General features: G+C 40.2%; 1 protein-coding gene across 1 annotated transcript in view; it reads right to left on the reverse strand.

The window, feature by feature from the left end:
* AGBL4 (AGBL carboxypeptidase 4) overlaps positions 1-20,374 on the reverse strand; it is a 1,477,624-nt gene that overhangs the window by 1,446,837 nt on the left and 10,413 nt on the right. The window contains exon 2 of the mRNA XM_075067593.1: positions 6,665-6,787. Coding sequence (XP_074923694.1) covers positions 6,665-6,787 — 123 coding nt within the window. The remainder of the gene's footprint in view (positions 1-6,664; positions 6,788-20,374) is intronic.

The raw sequence follows: 20,374 nt of genomic DNA on the forward strand, positions 1-20,374 counted from the left end.
ATCTATGCAAGGCTGCTAACATTGGTCAGTTAATCATATCTATGCTGATGAAAGATTGCACCTATGTTTCTCATTCTGCCAGGCAAGGGGTGAAAGGTGTCCAAGAGGGACTGGTATCCTTCTCTTGGATCGTACACTGAGGCCTTCTCTTGTGATGACAGGGAGGAATGTTGAAGTGAAATGTACTTGATTCTTGACACTGAATCCTCTTCATAGTAGTCTGAATAAGCAGATCAGTGCCAAAATTGTGGAAATGAATAGGAAGTTAGGTTTTGGGTACTGACTAGACATTCTGCTTTCAGCCACTTCTGAGAGAAAAAATTAAGAAACTTGCAACGGCTGTCTCTAAGATGAAGAATAGGAAACTGAGCCCCAGAGGCAGGTAGGCAAGGCCAGCAAGAAAAAAAGGAGTCTGCAGACATTAATTAGCTCAGATGTCACTATGATGAATAATGGAGAGAGCAACCCAAACACTGTGGAGCAGTGTCTTTGGCACAGAACTCAAACCAGTGAATCAGAAAAGCCACACATTCTTCCAGTATGGCCTCCAGATCCATGCTGATCTTTGAAATAATTTAGACTCCAATGATAAAATGCCTGAAATATGTATTCCTGAGTCATGTTGAAGAGGCCAGGTACACACTCCAAGTTACCCTGAAGAACAGTCATACATCAAAGTCCTGTCTTGATACAATCAGGAAGATATTGTTGATACAGTGAGAGCAAACCCATTCTTTCCCCAGAAGTCATGTGCCTCTGATAGGCTCCCAACCTTTATTGGCCCAGATAGGTGAAGGATGTACATGGTAGAACATCACAGTGCTGATAATCCACTAGACCAGATGTGCATTGATAGTTTGATCTATTAATGAAGGGCAGAAAAGAGAAACTACAATTAATCTAAATATTATTTTTCATCTAACCTGTAGGATTTCAAAAGTGAAAATTATTTTATTTTAGCTGATCATATGCACAGATAACCACACTGCTGTTTCACCCTGAAATGACTGCACTGACTCCCAACGAAACTGGTATCCCCCTAAAATTATCTTATGTTACTTAACAAACAATAGTAAAATGGCATCAGAAAAACCTATATCCTCATTGGGCTATAGCTAGGATAATATAGTGGGCAGACTTAAAAAAATGTCTAGTGGTCTGAGAGATATTACTACTACTAGAGAAAGGATGACACAGAGGTTAGCATACTAGCCTGGGCTATCGGAGACCGAGCTTCAGTTTCTGCTCTATCACCTTTGTCATCTTGGACAAGTAATTTAGCCTCTCTGTCCTCAGTTCCCTGTTTTTTAAAAATGAGGTAACAGGTGAGTTGTGAGGTGTCACTGGAGTTCATACCCCATGGCACCCTCTAGCTCTTGGCCGGGTATGATCCCTCACCTCGTCTTCTCATCTGCAGTCTCACCAATCCAGTTATAACAGACTGAGCCCTCCAGATGAACTCTGGATAGTCTGTCCCTTCCAGGGGTGTCAGAAAACACAACAAAACAAACAGATTGCCCCATGGGTATGGTAAAGCTCACATCCTTCAAAGAGGCTTTGAATCAACTGTGGCCCCAGCTGTAAGGCCTCATAGCTCTAGAACGCAAGTCTGCAGAGCTACCAGGAAGCTGACACCTCCAGTTTGCCACCCAGCAGCAGCTGTAATCAGTTTGCACTCCACTTCCCATGACCCATTGTGGACACAGACCATGCAAAGTTCCAGATCAAGGGTTGGACAGACATCAGCATCATGGCTCCAGATTGGCTCCCTGCTCTGTATAAGTCCATGGGGCATTCCAGGTGCAGATCTCCTGTAGCTGCCATGACCTTTCCTGCTCCTTGCTCCTGAATTCCTGGCTTTGACCTTAGCTTGATTTGAACTTTGCCTCCTGACTTGGACCCTAAAACCTCACTCAGACTCTGACCATTGGTATCAACCTGGCCTGGAATCCAATTACAAACTCCTCAGCGACTCCAGCCTCAGGTTTGTCCCTGCTGTGATCCTTGGCCCTCACTGCCCTTGTTGGGATCCTGACACCAGCCAGGGTCACTAGATAACAAGGACAATCATATCTCAAGTGGGAAAGCATCAGGCCCTCCCTTCCTCCAGGGTGGGTGCCAGCTCTTGCTCTGGGAGCTGCAGACTGCGGATGTGCTCTCCTTCCTGGTCTGCCACCAACTGAGTGGGGTTTTCCTCTTTTAAGCTCCTCCTTCAAAATCTGACATCTCTCACTGGTGAAGTAGGGGGAGGGAGATGTGACCCTTGATGAAGGGGTTGGAAACTGGGTTGGGTAAATACATTATGATGCCAACATCATAACATTGTACAAAAACAAAGGAGACTAGAGTCACTGCAACAGCTATAGAGGAATTTCTCTCCTTAGTGTTACTGGCAAGGCATTCACATAAGTCATTCTTAAAAGCCTACAAGTTCCTGTGAATGTGTATATCCAGCAAGTTAGTTCAGCTTCCCTGTCAGTAGATCAGCTATCAAGATGGTCTTCACACTACAGCAACTTAAAGAAAAGTGTTAAGAACAACGAAAACCCCTCTACTTGGCCATCATAGATGTCACAGAGGCTTTTGACTTGGTCTGCAGAAAGGGCATTTTCCAGGTGCTAGAGAATTGGTTGTCCTCAAATCTTCCTCAGTTTGATTTGATCATTCTGTGATAGTATGAAGGCAACAGTCCAGTAGGATGATGATCAGTCTGACAGTGGTATCAAGCAAGAATGTGTTTTGGCACCAATCCTCTTTGGTATATTCTTTTCTCTGCTGCTTCATCATGCTTTCTCATCTAAAACCAGAAGGTATATGCCTCCATGCAAGATCAATGGAAAACATTTCAACACTGCATATCTAAGAGCAAAAAGCAACATCAAAATCTGCTGATAAAAACTTCTTTTCACTGACAACACAGTACTCATTGCACACAGTGAAAAAGAAATCCAGCAACTTTGCAATAGCTTTGTGCTAGTTTGTGATGAATTTGGATTAATAATCAGTCTAAAGAAGACAATGATTACAGCACAAAGTGTGTTTGTCTGCACCAGAAGTTTCAATAGCTAATATCTCGCTAGCAGTAGTGCCAAGTTCCGCTCTCTGGGATTGACTATATCAGATAACTTAGCTGTAGATGACAAGCTTAATTCTCACATCAGAAAGATAGCTACCAAATTTGGCCAACTGACCAAACATGTATGAGATAACAGGAACCTATAACTAAACATCAAGATATAGGTCTACCAGACTTGCATTCTGAGCATGTTATTGTATGCTGGCGACACCTAGACCACCTACAGCAGGAATGAGAGGAGGCTAGGCACCATCCACACCCACTATCTTTGCTGATTTCTAAATATCAAATGGGAAAGCCAAAATTCCTGACTCTTCAAGTACTTGATAAAGCAAAATGCCAAGTCTAATCACTATTCTCAAAACAGACATCTCTGTTGGCTTGGTTATCTGCATTGGACGGATGAAGGATGCATTCCAAAGGATCTCTTGTATAAAGAACTTGCAGATACTTCAAGGCTAGTGGGCTGACTTAGGCTCAGGTTTAAGAAGATTTGAAAGAAGGACGTCCAAACTTTTAACAGCAACTCTTCAAGCTGGGAGACACAGCTAGCAATAGGCTACATTGGAGTGCTATGGAGGCCAGAGAGACCAAGAGTCTCAAAAGAGGTGGTTGAGAGAAAGGAAAGCGAAAAGAGTAAGAGGAAAGCACAGCAGGCCTCAAGCACTAGCAATGCACTGCCTTCATCCTCTGGACCTGTGCCCTGTGTCTGCACTACTTGTGGCCAAGACTGCTGCTTGAGAATTGGACTTTGTAGACACCGATAATGCTATGGTAACTGAACTGCTTTGCCGCTTACACCATAATTTTTCAAGATGGACAGATGCTTATTACTGTTACTAACTACGTTAAAGATTGTGAGGTACTGTACTCAGACACTATGGTGACTGATGCCATAAAAGTATCTAAAATAGTTCTGGTATTCACTCAGTAAGTAAATACAACTCACAGCAAAATAATCTATCAAATAGAAGAAACTAACTCCTGGAGGCTGGAGTTTTGTTTCTTGAATTGTATTAAAAATGTCACTATACTTCTACTAATTATAATGCCTATACATATTTGTCACCATTCTTTTGCACAAAAAGTGAAAAACATTCTGAAAATGAAAGCAAAATAAGTAACATTTCAGCTACATTTGCTTAACTTTCTCTGTCTACAGGTTCGATGTCCCTTTCCTGTTCTGGAAAGACTTCTCATATCTTCCCCCTAATTCTGTAATATAATACAAATTGCTTTTTGCAAAATTACGTTGTGTTTATTATCTAATAAAATATTTAATAAATCCTTCATATCTTGTAACCTACAGACCTATAGCAGTTTTAAGGGAGCTGGGAATCTCAGGTTTCAATAAAATGCCTTTATTTAATAATATCGACAACATAATAGGTAAAACAGGCTTCAGTCTCAGTGGGAACTCCTTAAGTCTATCTCCACATCTTTCCTTAGTCTACCTCCTGTTACATACCTACTGGGTCCACAATTAATACCACAGGACCATTTTAAAATCAATAAGAATTTTATAATATTTACTGCACAGCAGATAGGAAATTCCAAGAGGATGAATTGCGTTGAGCTATTACCTTTACTAAAGTGGCACCCAAGGTTCTTACATGCTATTGCACCACACATGTTACATCTTAATTGTTAACTAATGGTGTTGCATTTCTAGAAAGGAGCAGAATATTTTACCACTATCAATAATCATCTGAAGTATCCTATAATTCATCGATCATCTGCCTTCTATCAAATTGTCAAAATCCATACATTAAGTATGAATGTTGCTACCTCTTGCAAGGAATTAATTTTTTTAAAGTTTTAGAAAAACTTTAATTCCATTTTCGAAAGAGTAGAATTAAACACTCATCTAATTATCAACATTTTAACGTCATAGAACTGGGTTCTATTGATCCTTTTCATTCCACAGTAATTTAACATAATATAATGAATTTCTCAGCTTATACCAATTAGTTTAATAAATTATACTGCCATTTTTTGATTCTAGAATCATAAACTTATAACAATCGTCAAATAACAGTTTATATACTCTAAAGACACATACTCTACATTTATTAAATATAGTATTTAAGCACTTTCTGAGCCTTCATAAGAATAGTTTAAAAAAAGGAGAATATTCTATATTATTCACTGCATCACTTATGCTTTTTATATAATTTTAATCAAGGGATTTAAATAATTCAATTTAATATTTATCTAAAAACTGGCAGCCAGTATTCCACCCAAAGGGGCCTAATTCTTCATAAAAAGCTCATTTTATGAGGCACTAGTAGTTTTGGCATTACCAGCACCTCTCACATAAACCATGCTGGAAACCATAGCTTAGCCTGCCAAATGCCTTCTGTACATATGGTGTTTAACCGTGCTATGTGTGTCTGTAAGCTAGTAATAACAGATTTAAGCTAAAATTTGGAGTCTTATGCATACATGTAACACAAAATTTTAAAATATATTATGTAATATATATACACACATGAATCGAGTTAAAATTCATCTTTAAACTAACACCCTAAATATAACATTTGTAACAATAATTTGTATTTTAATTTGCAGTACATTCCTTGCACCCATTGATGTTAATGGCATAGATTCCATTAATTTGAATAGTTCAGGATCAGGCCGTTAGAGTCCTAAATAAGACTTACATTTAAAGAAATGCAGTCAGGTGAAATGGGGTCAAAACCTTTAAGTTATAAAACCTAAGATCAGATAGATAAATATTCCCCAGTAAATTATGTAACCCAAACTTTGCAATATGTGCTTGTGCATGTGAACTTGAAAGTGAAATTGACAAGACATCTTTAAAATCACACTGCTTTTTTAATTAATCTAAAAGTGTTTCATACCAAATCATTTGAAAGACTAAAAGTCAAATATGTTGGAAGGTTGTGGAGATTTTTAAGAGCAGATTAGAAAAACACCTGTCAGGAATGGTTCAGATCAAAGATCGGCAAACTTTTGCATGTGGCCCACCAGGGTGTTTACCCTGGTGGGCCGGGCCGGTTTGTTTACCTTCTGCATCCGCAGATTCGGCCGTTTGCAACTCCCACTGGCCGTGGTTCACCACTCCAGGCCAATGGGAGCTGCAGGAAGTGGCAGCCAGCACATCCCTGGCAGGCTGCGTGACAAAGGTTGCCAATCCCTGGTTCAGATAACACTTAGCCCTGCCATGAGTGCAGGGGACTGGACTAGATGACCTCTCAAGGTCACTTCCAGTCCTACAATTCTATGATCCTATGTACTTCCATTCTGCAACAGAGATTTCAGCAAAATCATGCTCACCTTGGGCCTGACGCAAAGGTCACTGAAGACAATGAGAAAATTTTCATTGACTTCTATGGACTTTGAATGAAGTCTCTTATTTACATGAATAGTCCCATTGACTTCATTGAACAATCCCGCTGAAGTCAATGAGACTATTCACATTAGTAAATTAAGCTGTATTTGGAACAAATCTCTTTCTCAAATTTAAGATAGAATTTATTTTTTTTGCAAAGATGCAGAGTAATATTATAAATATTTGTACACTGTCAGTTCAGTAACATATACAGTAACATTGAGAGAGCTTACCACTTTCAAAAAAGGCATCAAATATAAGATGTCCTTTTTTAGGCTGTCCATAGTAACCAGCTGGGAGAACGGTGTATTTGCTTACATTCCCTGCTATGATATCATCACTTCCTAAGTCACTACCTGTTACAATAAAAAAAGAAAATAAATATATAAGTATTAAACAGAAAACAAAACTATTTAAATAGACTGGGGATTTTTTTTCCCCAGTGCTTTTGTATTTTCATTAACTGTGCACGTGCATCCATATACATGCACTTTCTTTTTAAAACCTATTCTGCAAAAATACTTCTCTTGATTATGTCATTTATTAAAGTTTCAAATATTAACAGGCCCCACCAAAGAATACATGTAAATTCCCCCTTTAATAAAATGGCTCCAAAAAATCAACTCTCCTTAAGAAACCAGAATTTCAAACAATATTGTATACTCTAACCAATGCTGTTGCTGTGAGAGCTGTGGTACATCAGTCTCCTCTGATGTTTGGTAGTATATTAGGTTTACTGCACACTAGGGTGCAAGCACTGTAGACACTTCAAGCACTAGGCTCTTGAGGCTCTGGCTTTTGGTAGGTTCACAAAAACTCTCTCACACTTTAAATAAACCAGATGATTTATTTAACAGAATTATTACATATAATGCAAATCCCCAAGGAACAATTTCTTTAAGTTACAACACAAAATGAGATAAACACAACCAACAACAGCCTCTAAGGGCAGTCCAGTACAAGGGTATGAAGGTGGGGCTCCTCAGGCTTAGTGCCAGAGATACTCACTCCAAGCCACCCTTCTCTTACAGGCAATCATACAGTGGCTTGCAGATGTCTTGGCCTGAGTTAAATCTTTTGTCCAAAACCTGTGTCTAGTTCAGGCCTATCCCTACGCTGACCCTACCCTCCACCAGCCATTTGCAGAACGTTCACAAATATCCATGCTATAATGCAGTGTCCAATTTCCTTATGGTTCCCTCTGACGACACTGCCCTTTCCAGTGTTGTTGTGATTATGGAGACCTTCATTGGGTGGAGGTTGCATTGGTAGCACAATGTCCAGTAAAATGCCTGCAGGTTCATTACAATATGTGTGATACAGTGGGCTAAATTTTACTCTCAATTACAGTGTTACCAACTCCTATGATTTTATTGCAAGTTTCATGATATTCAACTTTTTCTTAAAGCCCTGGATCCTGGATTCATGTGATTAGGTGAGAATCTCATGACCCATGATTTTTAAGGTAATCTCAATTTTTTTTAGGCCTGACTCATGATTTTTGAATTCTCAAAGTTGGCACTATGCAGTTACCTTAGTATAACCTGATTGATTGCAATGGGGATGCTACAAATTTTATTGAGAGCTTATTTTGGCCCAATATATTCTTTGCAGAAAAATACATGAATACAAGATTAATATCTAAAATAAACATATTTTAGATTATTATTTTTTTCCAAGGGAGCATAACTAAATCACATTGGTGTTAAATTTACACGTATAATCCCACACACATTAAATTAGTACATTCACATTTACAACCAGTGTGAGCTGAAAAGTATGTAAGATATATCTGAAACCTGCCTATTGGAGGTAGAGACCCAGGATACTAGCTCTGAGATCCAGGAAGAGGAGAACGCTGAGGTCCAGAGAGCTAAGGGTCAAACAGTCCTGGATTGCTGATAAATTGAAGGTCCTGGATAATCGGGTCCGTAGGTCTAACCTGAAAGTCACTGGAAGGCCAAAGGGAACTGAAGCCTCATGCATGACACCCCTCCTTATTTCGAGAGTTCTCTGGACCCTTCCTGAGAGACTTTACTTTGGAAACTGAAAGGGCAGATTAAGATCCCATACTCAGCCTTCCTAATGGTGACAGACAAACTCGTAATAGTAAAATTGATGCAATACAGGGACAGAAAAATCAATCCTGTGCAAAGCCTGTAAGGGCTGCGAAGGATCCTTTCAGGGAGTTGATATCACTTTTTACCCTGATGTCTGATTGGAAACACAGAACAAGTGGCAATATTTGCTCCAATTAGAAATGTACTTTGCAGTAAAAATATTAAATCTGCCTCCTGATAACTTATCAGACTGAAAGTATAGGATGGCTTCAAGCTTCAGCCATATAATGATCCAGATAGACCAGCTTGATTGCCAGTGGATTTTGAAATGTTGGAGAATGCATACCAAGTTTGACACCTTCTGTTGCACATACAACTGAATAGTCTTCAAATATGTGTAACCCCTTTGGGGTTTAGAGAGCGTGGCCCCTTTAAATCATTTTCCTAAGGCGGGAGAGGGAGCAGTGAGAGAAAGGAGGAAAACTCAAAGGTGTGGCGCTGGAGCTCCAGAAAGAAGGGCTGCAGCAAGCAGGACCTCGCAAATTAAAGCAGCAGAAAACCTGCCTGAAGTCTGGGAAGGACAGGGTGGCCAATCGGGGACACCCCAGGATAGGAGCCAGGAGGAGCACTGTGCCAGGGAGAAACTGCCTGAGAAGAACAGGCCAAAGCTGGACCCAGTATCCCTGCTGCCTGGAGCTGCATGGGGTTGTGAGTACTGGGGCTTGTGACTCTGCATTAGAAATAAGAAGGGAGGCTGCTAGCTAATTAAGTGGGGAGGTGACCACTCTGTGTGGCTTTGCAGAGAGCGGCAGAAGAGGGCACCGGAGGGGTTTGTTAGGAAAAGTTTACTGGCGCCAAAGATGACCAAAAGTACCTAAGACTCACCACTGGCCCGGAACTTTGTTCAGGACTCCTCAACTCTGTGCACAGACACATTGCTTGGTGTCTCCCCTTTCAAACTGTGCTACCACTGTGCCTATGGGGCCTTGGTTTGGATGCAACCCTGTTTTACTGCTCCCCCTATATTTCCCCTTGTTGCTTTTCTCCTCTCATCCCTCTGTAAATAAATATTTCCCTTTCTTATATCCATTGTACTTTTCCAGTGGGTGGGTGTGTTCACTCTGGGGGGGTTGAAACAGGTGCCCCTGGGGTGGAAGGAATTTTTCCTGCTCCATTCCTGCACGCACCTTCACTTGGCCAGAGCTGCCTGCAGAGCAGAATCCATCTTGGCCACGAAGGCGCTAAATATCAGAGGGGTAGCCGTGTTAGTCTGGATCTGTGAAAGCTGCAGAGAATCCTGTGGCACCTTATAGACTAACAGAGGTTTTGGAGCGTGAGCTTTCGTGGGTGAATACCCACTTCGTCAGACGCAGGAGAAGGCGCTAAAGTTACATATGCTTCTGTATGGATATCAGTATATTATGGACAACTATTTCTCAATGGTTCTTCTTTATTAACGATGGTTAACATCAGCTGTTATCTGCATCAACGTAATGAGGAAAAACTACTGTTTGTGACAGTAACTGGGAAAGGCACCAGAGAATAATTTACTATAATTAGTTGTTTTATAAGCTTCTGTACTGAGTTTCTGGTTATACCTAAATATTCCTTAATGTAACATATCTGCACAAGTTATGGCATTCTACCCTGACACAAGTGTATCTGCTTGGCTTTGGAAATAAAACCACTGACAACCTATCAAAGGCCAAAAGTTTCTCTTTCCTTTCTTCCCCTGCCCCCCAAAATGGCAGTACAGAAACTGTAGCTATGTTTCCTTGTAATCAGTTTGTCACCCTTCTTATCAGGAAATTTTCTCCTTTAGGAAGAAAGTGCTTTTTCATTTTGTTTATGGGTATGGGACTGATGTTACATATCCTTTCTTACATTGTTCCCGTTGCCTTGATGGACACTCCAAACTCTTATTATTGTGTGTTGAGGGAGTCAGTTGCCAAAGCTCTTAAGGCACTCCAGCTCCCTGAGTACATTTGATTTTGGTTTTTGTACTGAACTACATATACTTCATCTGTAGTTAAGTTTTTGACATACCAGCTATATTAAAAGGTCTAGTTAAGAAATGTATTGATGATATTGTGAAATCCTCTTTGTTCCCATATACACAGGAGTTTTTTTCCTAAATCTTGTTTATAAAGATATTGTCAATATGTAATAGTACTGGTCTTCTATTCTGTACCCAGCAGAGAATTTACTCATCTCTTGCTGTATCCTCCCACACATCTTTTTCGTTCTTTTTCTGTATCCATTCTGCCCTAAGTTTCTTCTTGCATTACCCTGTTTTTGAACTCATAAGACTATGCAATTTTGAATGTTCATTTAAGACAAAACCTGGTTCATCAGCTTCCCCTCTCCTCTACTTTATTCTGATCTGTTATTTATTTCCCCTATCTTCTTTCTCTCTGTTTTGTTTCTTTTCTTACTTCCTTAAATATTGCATCATTATTCAAAAATGAAAAAACCTTTTGTATTTTGTATAAAGTGTTATATTATATCACAGTAATAAAACTAATTTTTAACAGCATATAAAATTATACAAAATACTATAAGTAGACTTAACAATGGCTACTGTGAGAACTGTAACTCAATTTTCTGACTTTTGTGCATTTTAATGCTTAGCCATAACATATTATTACCAGAGGTTTTTGCATTTGATTTCCTTGGTTTTGTCTTTAAAAAACAAAAAGGGAAAACTGAATATTAAAATAAACACATGAATATGAAGGATGCAAGATTGTTTCATACTATTTCATAAAAAAATCAAAGTGGGGAGGGATTCTCTTTATATTATATTTCTATAAACAGGTTTTTTTGTTAAGGACTTTTTTGATGTAATTCAATACTTGTGCATCCAGTTAAATTACTCTCTCTGAAACATGTTGAAGCATGTAAGATGTTTGTTCCCAAACACAGTGGCAGGAGAACACAGTGGTATTTTTAATTTGAAGAATTTAGGGCAAAAGAAAACAAGGCAATGTTTATCTTATTTTCGAATGAAAGCAATAAAAGGTATCTAAACTTTATAATTATCTATTCACCCTTCTGACATTGGTGCCTCTTTTTTTAGTACTATTTAGATAACAAATCTTTAATAGAAAAACTATTTTTACATCAGAGAAAACTAAAATAAATATCTTTAAATGAAGAACGCACATGAAATAATGTGATGAATATCTTATATCACTCTGAAAAATAGGCCTGTTGAGGCTTCTAGAAATAGACTTTTGGTCTGCACTGATTTTTTGACATTTAAATGGGTTATGAGGATGATAAATGTGACTTAAAGCTCAATTTGTTTTATTTTTATATTGAAAACTATTTCACACAAATGTTACAAGCAATTCATATTGGCTCTGACTGATGAAAACAGCTTATTAATTAAAATTGACCTTTACGTACAAAAATGTATTCCACCTCTTGAGCCAAAACACCTTAGCTGATGTTACGAATTATAGCAATGTATTAGTGACACCACAGTTAAAGGGTCTGTCAGGCTTTCCATTATAAGCCCATATTTTCACATTTTATAAATCCTATATAATATATATAGAGAGATCCACACTAACACTTGGCATATAAGTTCCTAGCTAGGAAAGAAATGTTATTCTCTTTGAGGGATAGTGAGGGAGCAGAGGGGAAAAAACAGAACTTAAATCTATTTTTCCATTACCATCACTCAAAAAACAAAGATTAATGTTTCTAAATTAAATGTTCATACTATTATTTCTTAACAGAATCTATTTATATTTACAATTTTAAAGGATATTTTTGAGAATTAATTACTGCCCATAAACATTCTGAGGCATTCAAACCCTTTTTGTGTGTATATAAAATTAGTATTTGTACATGGTTTACTTACTATACTCTATAGAATGCCATAGCACTGTTGATATTATTTTCTTCAAGATTGACAATCCACAGCTAAAAATAAAAGGGTAGTCTTTGTTCCACCTCTATATGAGAATAAGAGGAAGTAAGGGAAAAAGCATCATGAGGTTAATTAGATCCTGCTTCTTCGGTACAAGTGCAGGAGTGAGAACAGGGGCTATATTTCTAATACTGCCAGCTGTGAGCAAGTGGGCAGGGAGATTAGGGAGCAGATGGAGCTATGGATCCCCCTCCATGTGTTGGCCAACATACACAGGAATCTGCATCTTGTAAAGACCTCATCAAGCATGCTTCCCTCCTCCAGTGGAAAAGGGAAGCTATGGAGGAATTGTGTCGCAAAAAAGTACATCCTCCTCCTGAAGCTGTGAAACTATGTGCTGTCCCATACACAGGACTTTGATAACATTTTAAAATGCTTTTCTGGTTTGATCCATAACCACAGAACTTTGAAAACTCAAAGGTGCATTAGCCTTTGATACACTTTGACATACACTACCTTGCATTATTCTCCTAGTGCATAAAACTGCATTTTAGTTTATACTAAACCACCATTATACTTAAATCTAGCATGCCTAAACTATATTCCTGCTTATCTCCTTGGATTGTTATGAAGGAGCCGGACCAGTGACCTAAAAGCTTGTACTCTGCACTACTATGTGGCAAACACACATAGGTTTCTGGTCCTGGTCTCATGCACTATTGCTCAGCAGATAAGCTGGAGCGGGGTCACAGTGTTGCTGCACTTTCAGGGTGTGCTTAGCATTCCTGTTATCAAGATGGAATGCAGTGACTGTTGTTGCGTGACATGCAGCCACTTATTGCTCAGCATCATTTATGACAGGTGTAGTGTTTTGAGGCAGGGGACGATCCTTGCAAGCTTCAGCATCAGACCTTTAATCCAGACCATATCGTAGGCTGATGATAAGTCTATAAAGGCTGTGCCAGTCTTTGATTTCCTCTGGAATTTGGCCTCAGTGTACAATACAAGGGCCAAAACTTGGTCGCAGCAGCTGCATCTAGACCAGAATCCCGTTTCTTCTTCAGGGATTACTGACTCAATGAGAGACTGATTCTCTGGAGCATGATACACTCCAGGAGTTTGTAGGTCATGCACAGGAGTGATATTGGCTTACAGCTTCCCAGGTCATTGGTCGGCTTGCCCAGTCTGAGTATGGCAATGACTATTGTCTCCAATCAGGCTTTTGGGATGCATCTAGATTCCATGGTTTTGGTGAAGAGTTTTGACAGCCATTGGAATCTCCAGAGGCCTAGTTGATGAAGAAATTCTGGTATGGGCCAGAAGTAGCCACACTGGACTTGTTGATATCCAACTGAACACTGCAATGTGGTGCATCACTGGAATCCTCAAGTTGACGTCAACACCTTGGCTGTCAGTACTGTCACACATTGCTCCCCCATCCATTCACCACGATGCCTCAACCCTTCAGGAATTCCAGCGGATTGTGGAAAACAAACATCTCTCCATCCACCAGGACCTTAACAATATCCCTCACCATCGCTTGAAGTCGCATGAGGCCTTTCGGATCCACATGTTCAGGGGCGGCTCCAGGCGTCAGCACACTAAGTGCGTGCTTGGGGCAGCAAGTCACTGGGGGCACTCTGCCAGTCGCCGTGAGGGCAGCAGGAAGGCTGCAGACCCTCCGCAGGCAAGCTGCCGAAGGCAGCCTGCCTGCCGTGCTTAGGGGAGCAAAATGCCTAGAGCCACCCCTGCATGTGTTTAACCTTTGCCAATGCAATTTCAGCTCTGATGAAGCTTGAAAAGCCGTATGGAGTTCACAAGAAATCACAAACGTCTTGTGAAAGACTCAACTCAGAAGATCCATGGCTTTGATCTCCCATGAAACTCATTGGCAACCTATACTGCTTCCACATTAATCATGGCAGATGTGGATACTTGCTGCACAACTGGAAAATGGGACCAAAACAACTACAACACCACTGCATACTGAATCTGCTAGAGTTAAAAGCTATCAAATTCACATGGTGATATAACAACTTACTCTATTTTCTAAAAACTGAAGTTTCCAGAGAAAGTTGCCTCTTCAACAAATATAGCTAATCTCTGAATAGTGTAAACAATAACCCATTTCCAGCTATGACAAATTTCAGACTTCATGGAGTTAGCAGCTAGGGGCTATGCTCATGCTATATTAGGTAGCTGATAAGCATGGATGCATCACTGTAACTTTAAGCATATATATAAAAAAAGAGGGTGATGAATTTGCCAAAAGAAGCTGCATCACTTTTAGCAATCAGAATTCTGGACACAAAAGCAAGATAGGCAATTAGAAAGGAGGAGATGAGAAGAGGAGGTAACAATAAATCACACTGCTGAACCCTGGAGGGGTGCCCTTCCAAATACACCTCTACCTTGATATAATGCTGTCCTCAGGAGCCAAAAAATCTTACCGTGTTATAGGTGAAACCGCATTATATCAAACTTGATTTGATCCACCGGAGCGCTGCTTTACCACGTTATATCCGAATTAGTGTTATATCGGGTGGTGTTATATCAGGGTAAAGGTGCATTACAGCTATGAGAGGCAGTCTCCTTAGCTAATCATCCTATCCCATCCTAATTTTAGAACACAAATTTGGGCATTTTCTTTTACTACTGATTGCAGCTTCGTCTCACCAGCAAAACAGAGCTGTTGCTGCTAAATATGTTGTGTTTCTACACTGTGCTGAGCAGAAAATATAGTCTCTCAATTTGACAGGCTACATTCTAGCTCTATTTGTTCTGCAAGGTCAAATATATATCTCTACAGTAACCTCCACAGATTTCATGGTAATAAGCAACTTCACTGCAGTGTCAGTAGAGAGTATGTATCATTACACTAGTCTTGCTTGTGTCTGTTCAGGTTGGTCTTGACCAAGCTGAATGCTCTGTTTTGGGTGAAGCTGCTCCACAAACAGACTAAATTCAGATTATACTGAGTCAAACCCAATTCTCCTCCAAAATCCATAAAATGCATGGTAGTTCATATATAATTTTAATTAATGGCTTCCCTAATAGGTAAGGTTTGGAATAACAGTCACCAATAGACAAAATGTAATGATTTTGAGACCCAACCATGACAGCAGATCCACTTCTGACTTTACATTATAGTCATTCAGCCAAGTCCATTGGCGGGTTTCAGTAGCTCCTATAAATAACATTTCTCCACATGAAGACTGATTTGCTCAGCTCTTGGATTGATGATAATTAAGACATGCAGTATTATCTCTCTATAATGGTGGCTTTCTTCTCTGACTATAATAAAGCTACTGAGCCCTTCTGGATTTTTCTAGGCACTTCTAGCAGTATCCTATGCTGTGTGCGCAGAAACACAGGTGATTCCAACAAATTTATACCTCTTACCCAGTTTGGTTCTCCCTTTCTTTGGATTCTTAACATAAAAGATGTAAACCATATATTTTTTACAGAAACACTGCCAAACAAGAGGAATTACTACTGGTGATACCAGTTCAGCATGGCACAAGAACATTGTAATAATTCTGCAGCCTAGCTAGATGTAGCCAGGAACTAGAATTCCAGTTCTACTTGCTTCACAATATGTTGGGAGAAGGAAAAAGAAAGAAAAATAACTCTCCTGGATGACTGTTTATGGTGCAACTAGGTTTTTGCATGTAGAAACTTAAAGATACAATGTGATAGGAAGCAATGTTATTTTGAAATATAGTGAATTTGTAGCCACTGTGATCTGAAGAAAACGAAAGAAATGCTGTTAAAGCTGCAATTCCCAGGACGTGAAAGAGTTAGGGTAAGTACGTGGCAGTACACTCACATGCCCATATTTACTTGCCATGCCCATACTCCCAGCATTTCCTATTTCTAAAATCAGGCAGAGCAAGAATTTATCAGACCAATCTGAGATGTGGAATCTTCACAATATAGTGTTTCCTCAACTAGTCTGTTTTTGCAGTTTACCCAAACCGCTGACTTTCAAGAGTCTGTCTCAACATTGTAAGAAGTTACCTATATATAAGTAGGCATGCACTACAACAGCAGGAACAACAAATATACTTGTGTGTGATCAGAACAATCTAATGAGAGTCTGCAAGAAGCAGGATGCAAGATCATTTTATATTTAAAAAATATAAACAGGATGGGAACTGCTATTGTAAAGCCAGCCCCCAGCACCGTCTGAAATGTAAGGATGACAAAGTTGTCAGAGCAGTGTGATGCAGATTTCTAAAATCCTGTCAGTTGTAGTTAGGGTGCAGACTCAATTTAGAATGAACTAGATCAAAAACATGTGTGCCATCTGAATTGCGCCACTCACATGCTGGGAGGCGGTGTGACTGAGCAGATAGAGCACTAGAGCAGGACGTAGGCCAGGGTTCTGTTGCCAGCTCTGTCATTGGCCTGTTGGATGACCTTGGGTAAGTCATTTCACCTCTGTGTGCCTCAGTTTCTTCACTTGTAGACTAGAGATGATTATATGTAATTCCTTCACAAAACACTTTCATATCTACTGATGAAAAGCACTACATAAGAAGTAGATGTTCCTTAATTATTATTAAACCTGCAATAAGACTTTTGAAAAAGCAAAGGCAAAATTGGGGTGTTCCAATATATTGGTACATTTAAATCCAGAGAGTATTCTGGCTCTGTATAAAATTACTATATTAGATGATCTTCCCATAAAAGCTACCTACAGAAACTTAGAAAGATCCTGCTTTTTTTGAGAGAAAGGAATAGACCAGGGGTGGGCAAACGACAGCCCATGGGCCGCATCCGGCCCGCCAACCATTTTAATCCAGCCCTCAAGCTCCTGCTGGGGAGCGGGTTCTAGGGGATGCCCCCACTTCAGCACTCCAGCCAGGAGAGGGTCGGGAGCCGCTCCGCACGGCTTCCGGAAGCAGTGGCACGTCCCCCCTCTGGCTCCTACATGTAGGGGCAGCCAGGGGGCTCTGCTCCGCACGCAGGCCCCGCCCCAAGCGCTGCTCTCCCATTGGCCGGAAACCATGGTCAATAGGAGCTGCAGGGTCGGCACCTGCAGACAGGGCAGCACGCAGAACAGCCACTTGGCCACACCTCCACATAGGAGCTGGAGGGGAGACATGAAATGAAAAACAGATTAAACCATTGCATGAAACGTGTAAATTGTAAGTTCATCCATTACTAATGACCTGATGATGCTATAACTTGCATACTCTCTTTTTTAAAAACGATGTTGGTTTAGGAATATATTCAAAGTGGAAAAATACATTTCATGAGTATATACCATAGTATGTCGTGTTTAGTTTCATTGTAATAGTTGCATCAGTTCTCATGTGCAGGGAGTACTGATATAAATATTATATTCTGTCTGCATTAAAACTGTCAGAGATACTAATCAGCAAACAATGTTTCTGTATATTTGCCAGTTTTTAAAGTTGACTTTTGACATGTTTTTCATAGCAGGTGAATATCTACAGAAATGCTAACTAACAGCCACTTCTTTCAACCTTGAGAGATACCATAGCTATCAACCAAAACAAAAAGTACACTGAATTTGATAGTTCTAGTTCTTTGATAGGTAATTAATAAAGTGTTTACTTTAAAAGCTTAATACTGCATGTTTTACATAGTACACCTCTACCTTGATATAATGCTATCCTTGGGAGCCAAAAAAATCTTACCGCATTACAGGTGAAACCGTGTTATATTGAACTTGCTTTGATCCACTGGAGGGCACGGGCCCCCCACTCGGAGCACTGCTTTACCGCGTTATATCCAAATTCGTGTTATATCGGGTGGCGTTATATCAAGGTAGTGGTGTATATATGAAACTGACAGTTACTGCAGAGTTACACTGAAGAAACATCAGCCAGATCTGGTCCATGGACAGGCAATGGTTCTGCTGAAAAAGTAATATGTGATTGGCCATGCAGGGATTTGTGATTATTCAGTACATCTCCATACGTGGGAGGACATTTTCCCAAAGAGTACCTACATTTTATTACAACTTCTTTAAATTAAATACAATTCAAAGAGCAAATCATCATAAGTACACTGCACTTCTCCAGTGGCTAAAGTCATTTTGGCTTTGCCATTACAATACACCTAGGAAATGCAGATATTCAGATTTAATTGCACACTTAGTTTATATGATTGTTTAAGTGATACGCATATCACTGCACTACCATGTGTTGAATCACACAAGCAGACTAACCACAAGCAAGCATATTACGTCATTCAAATGGTTTTGATCCTTTAAGAATTATTTGTAATTCAACAGATAACTTGAATATGCAAGAATATTACTATTGTTTTTATAGTTCAGTATATATAAAAACTTTTGACCAAATAATGTTATGACTAATTGAGTCATTTTATAAAAATGTTAAATGAGACTTCCTTCAGTGCATCAAGATAACTGCAAACAAAGCACTTAGTATATTTAAATGACAACTAGTGGGATGAATTTGGTCCCTGGATTCTTCTGTTCACATTTCTGGGACTCACTTTCTGTGTGGCCTTCAACAACTCAGTAAAGCCCACATTTTCAGCAGTGGTCACTAATTTTGTGTGCCTCTATTTTAGGAGATAGTTGAGAAATGCCCAGCCATACTGCACTGGGAAATAAAATGTAAAACCAGAGAAGTTTCCATTGCTGGTAATTATTCATTAAAAGTAACAAAACCAAAAGAGTGTGGTATGTGGACTCACTGTGATTGGGCTCCCTCCACTATCTCTGCCAGCTAGCAGGCTTATCCTACTGAAGTAGGTTGGTAGGTTTCCCAGACTCATGTGTGCATTTTATAGTGTGGAAACTCTTAGAAGGGTGGGCCATGAGAGGCAGATGCTGGAGGGACAACAGGTTGGAAACCCTGACAAAATTAGTACAAGCTCTGCCATGGGTCTGCAACTGTAGGAAGGAGGCCATTTTATTTAAGGGAGCATTTGTTGTTGCCTTCTTTGGCACTTTTAGAATGAGTGAGCTGGTGCCTATAGCAGCTGCAGACGTATCCCAGCATGCGTTAAATGTAACAACCGTACAACTATCTGCAGGAGGAGCGTCCTTGCACTTCAGATATTGGAAAACAGACCAGAAGAGAAAGGGTGGTGTTGAAGGGGTATCCAGGTAGATGCTTGTGCCCTGTAAAGGCAATAAGAGCCTTGCTAAAAATCCAGGGCCTCCAGGCAGGACTGCTGCTCATACATGGTGATGGCAGCTGCCTGACAAAGTACCAGTTCATCAGAATATTGAGAAAAACCTTGAGCTATGTGGTCTTGACCTTAAAACATATGCTACTCATTCTTTCAGGATCAGGACTGTGACATCAGTGACTCCAGAGGTGTTTGGCCTATAGCCGGTACACCAAAGAAAAGGCTGCAGGGAACAAAAAAAAAATGTAACTAACCACTGTGCTTGTTTGGTTTCAGGAGCTATATGGGGCATATGCAATATCTGGATTTGCAGGCACTCTAAAGGACACTGAGTCCTCGAGAGGGCAGCCAAGACAGCGGCTGGATCTCAGTTGGGCCTCAGGGATGAACCAGTTTGAATCAAGTGGTTTGGCAGAAGAGGCATGCACTGTGAGCAGCTCATGCACTTCTGCACTCATTGACATGCAATGCACACCCACCTCATGTCCTAGTTATTCACCTCGGGGAGAATGAGCTCAGGGGCTGTACAGGAGTTAAGTTAAGAGTTAACTTAATGTAAACCTTGGTAGATAATCATGGCCGGAGAGGAGGCTAGGATCATCAGAAAGGCTCACAAAGCAGGTCTGGTGGGGAGCTACAGATCCAGCCTGTGTTGTCAAGGGTAGAAAGAAAGTGAATAGAGAGATCACCAAGATATTCCTGGACATAGGGAACTCTGCAGACCTAGGTCAGACTTTGTGGCCCTCGCAGGCTGAGGTTCCCATTCTGCTGCACCTTCTGTGCCCCTTGTGGGGGTGAGGGGGAGGAAGAGAGAGAGGAAGGGTGATGAGAGTGGTCATCAAAGAGAATGTAGAAGAAACAAA

This window comes from Chelonoidis abingdonii, chromosome 7 (assembly GCF_003597395.2).
Source record: "Chelonoidis abingdonii isolate Lonesome George chromosome 7, CheloAbing_2.0, whole genome shotgun sequence".
Taxonomy (NCBI): domain Eukaryota; kingdom Metazoa; phylum Chordata; order Testudines; family Testudinidae; genus Chelonoidis; species Chelonoidis abingdonii.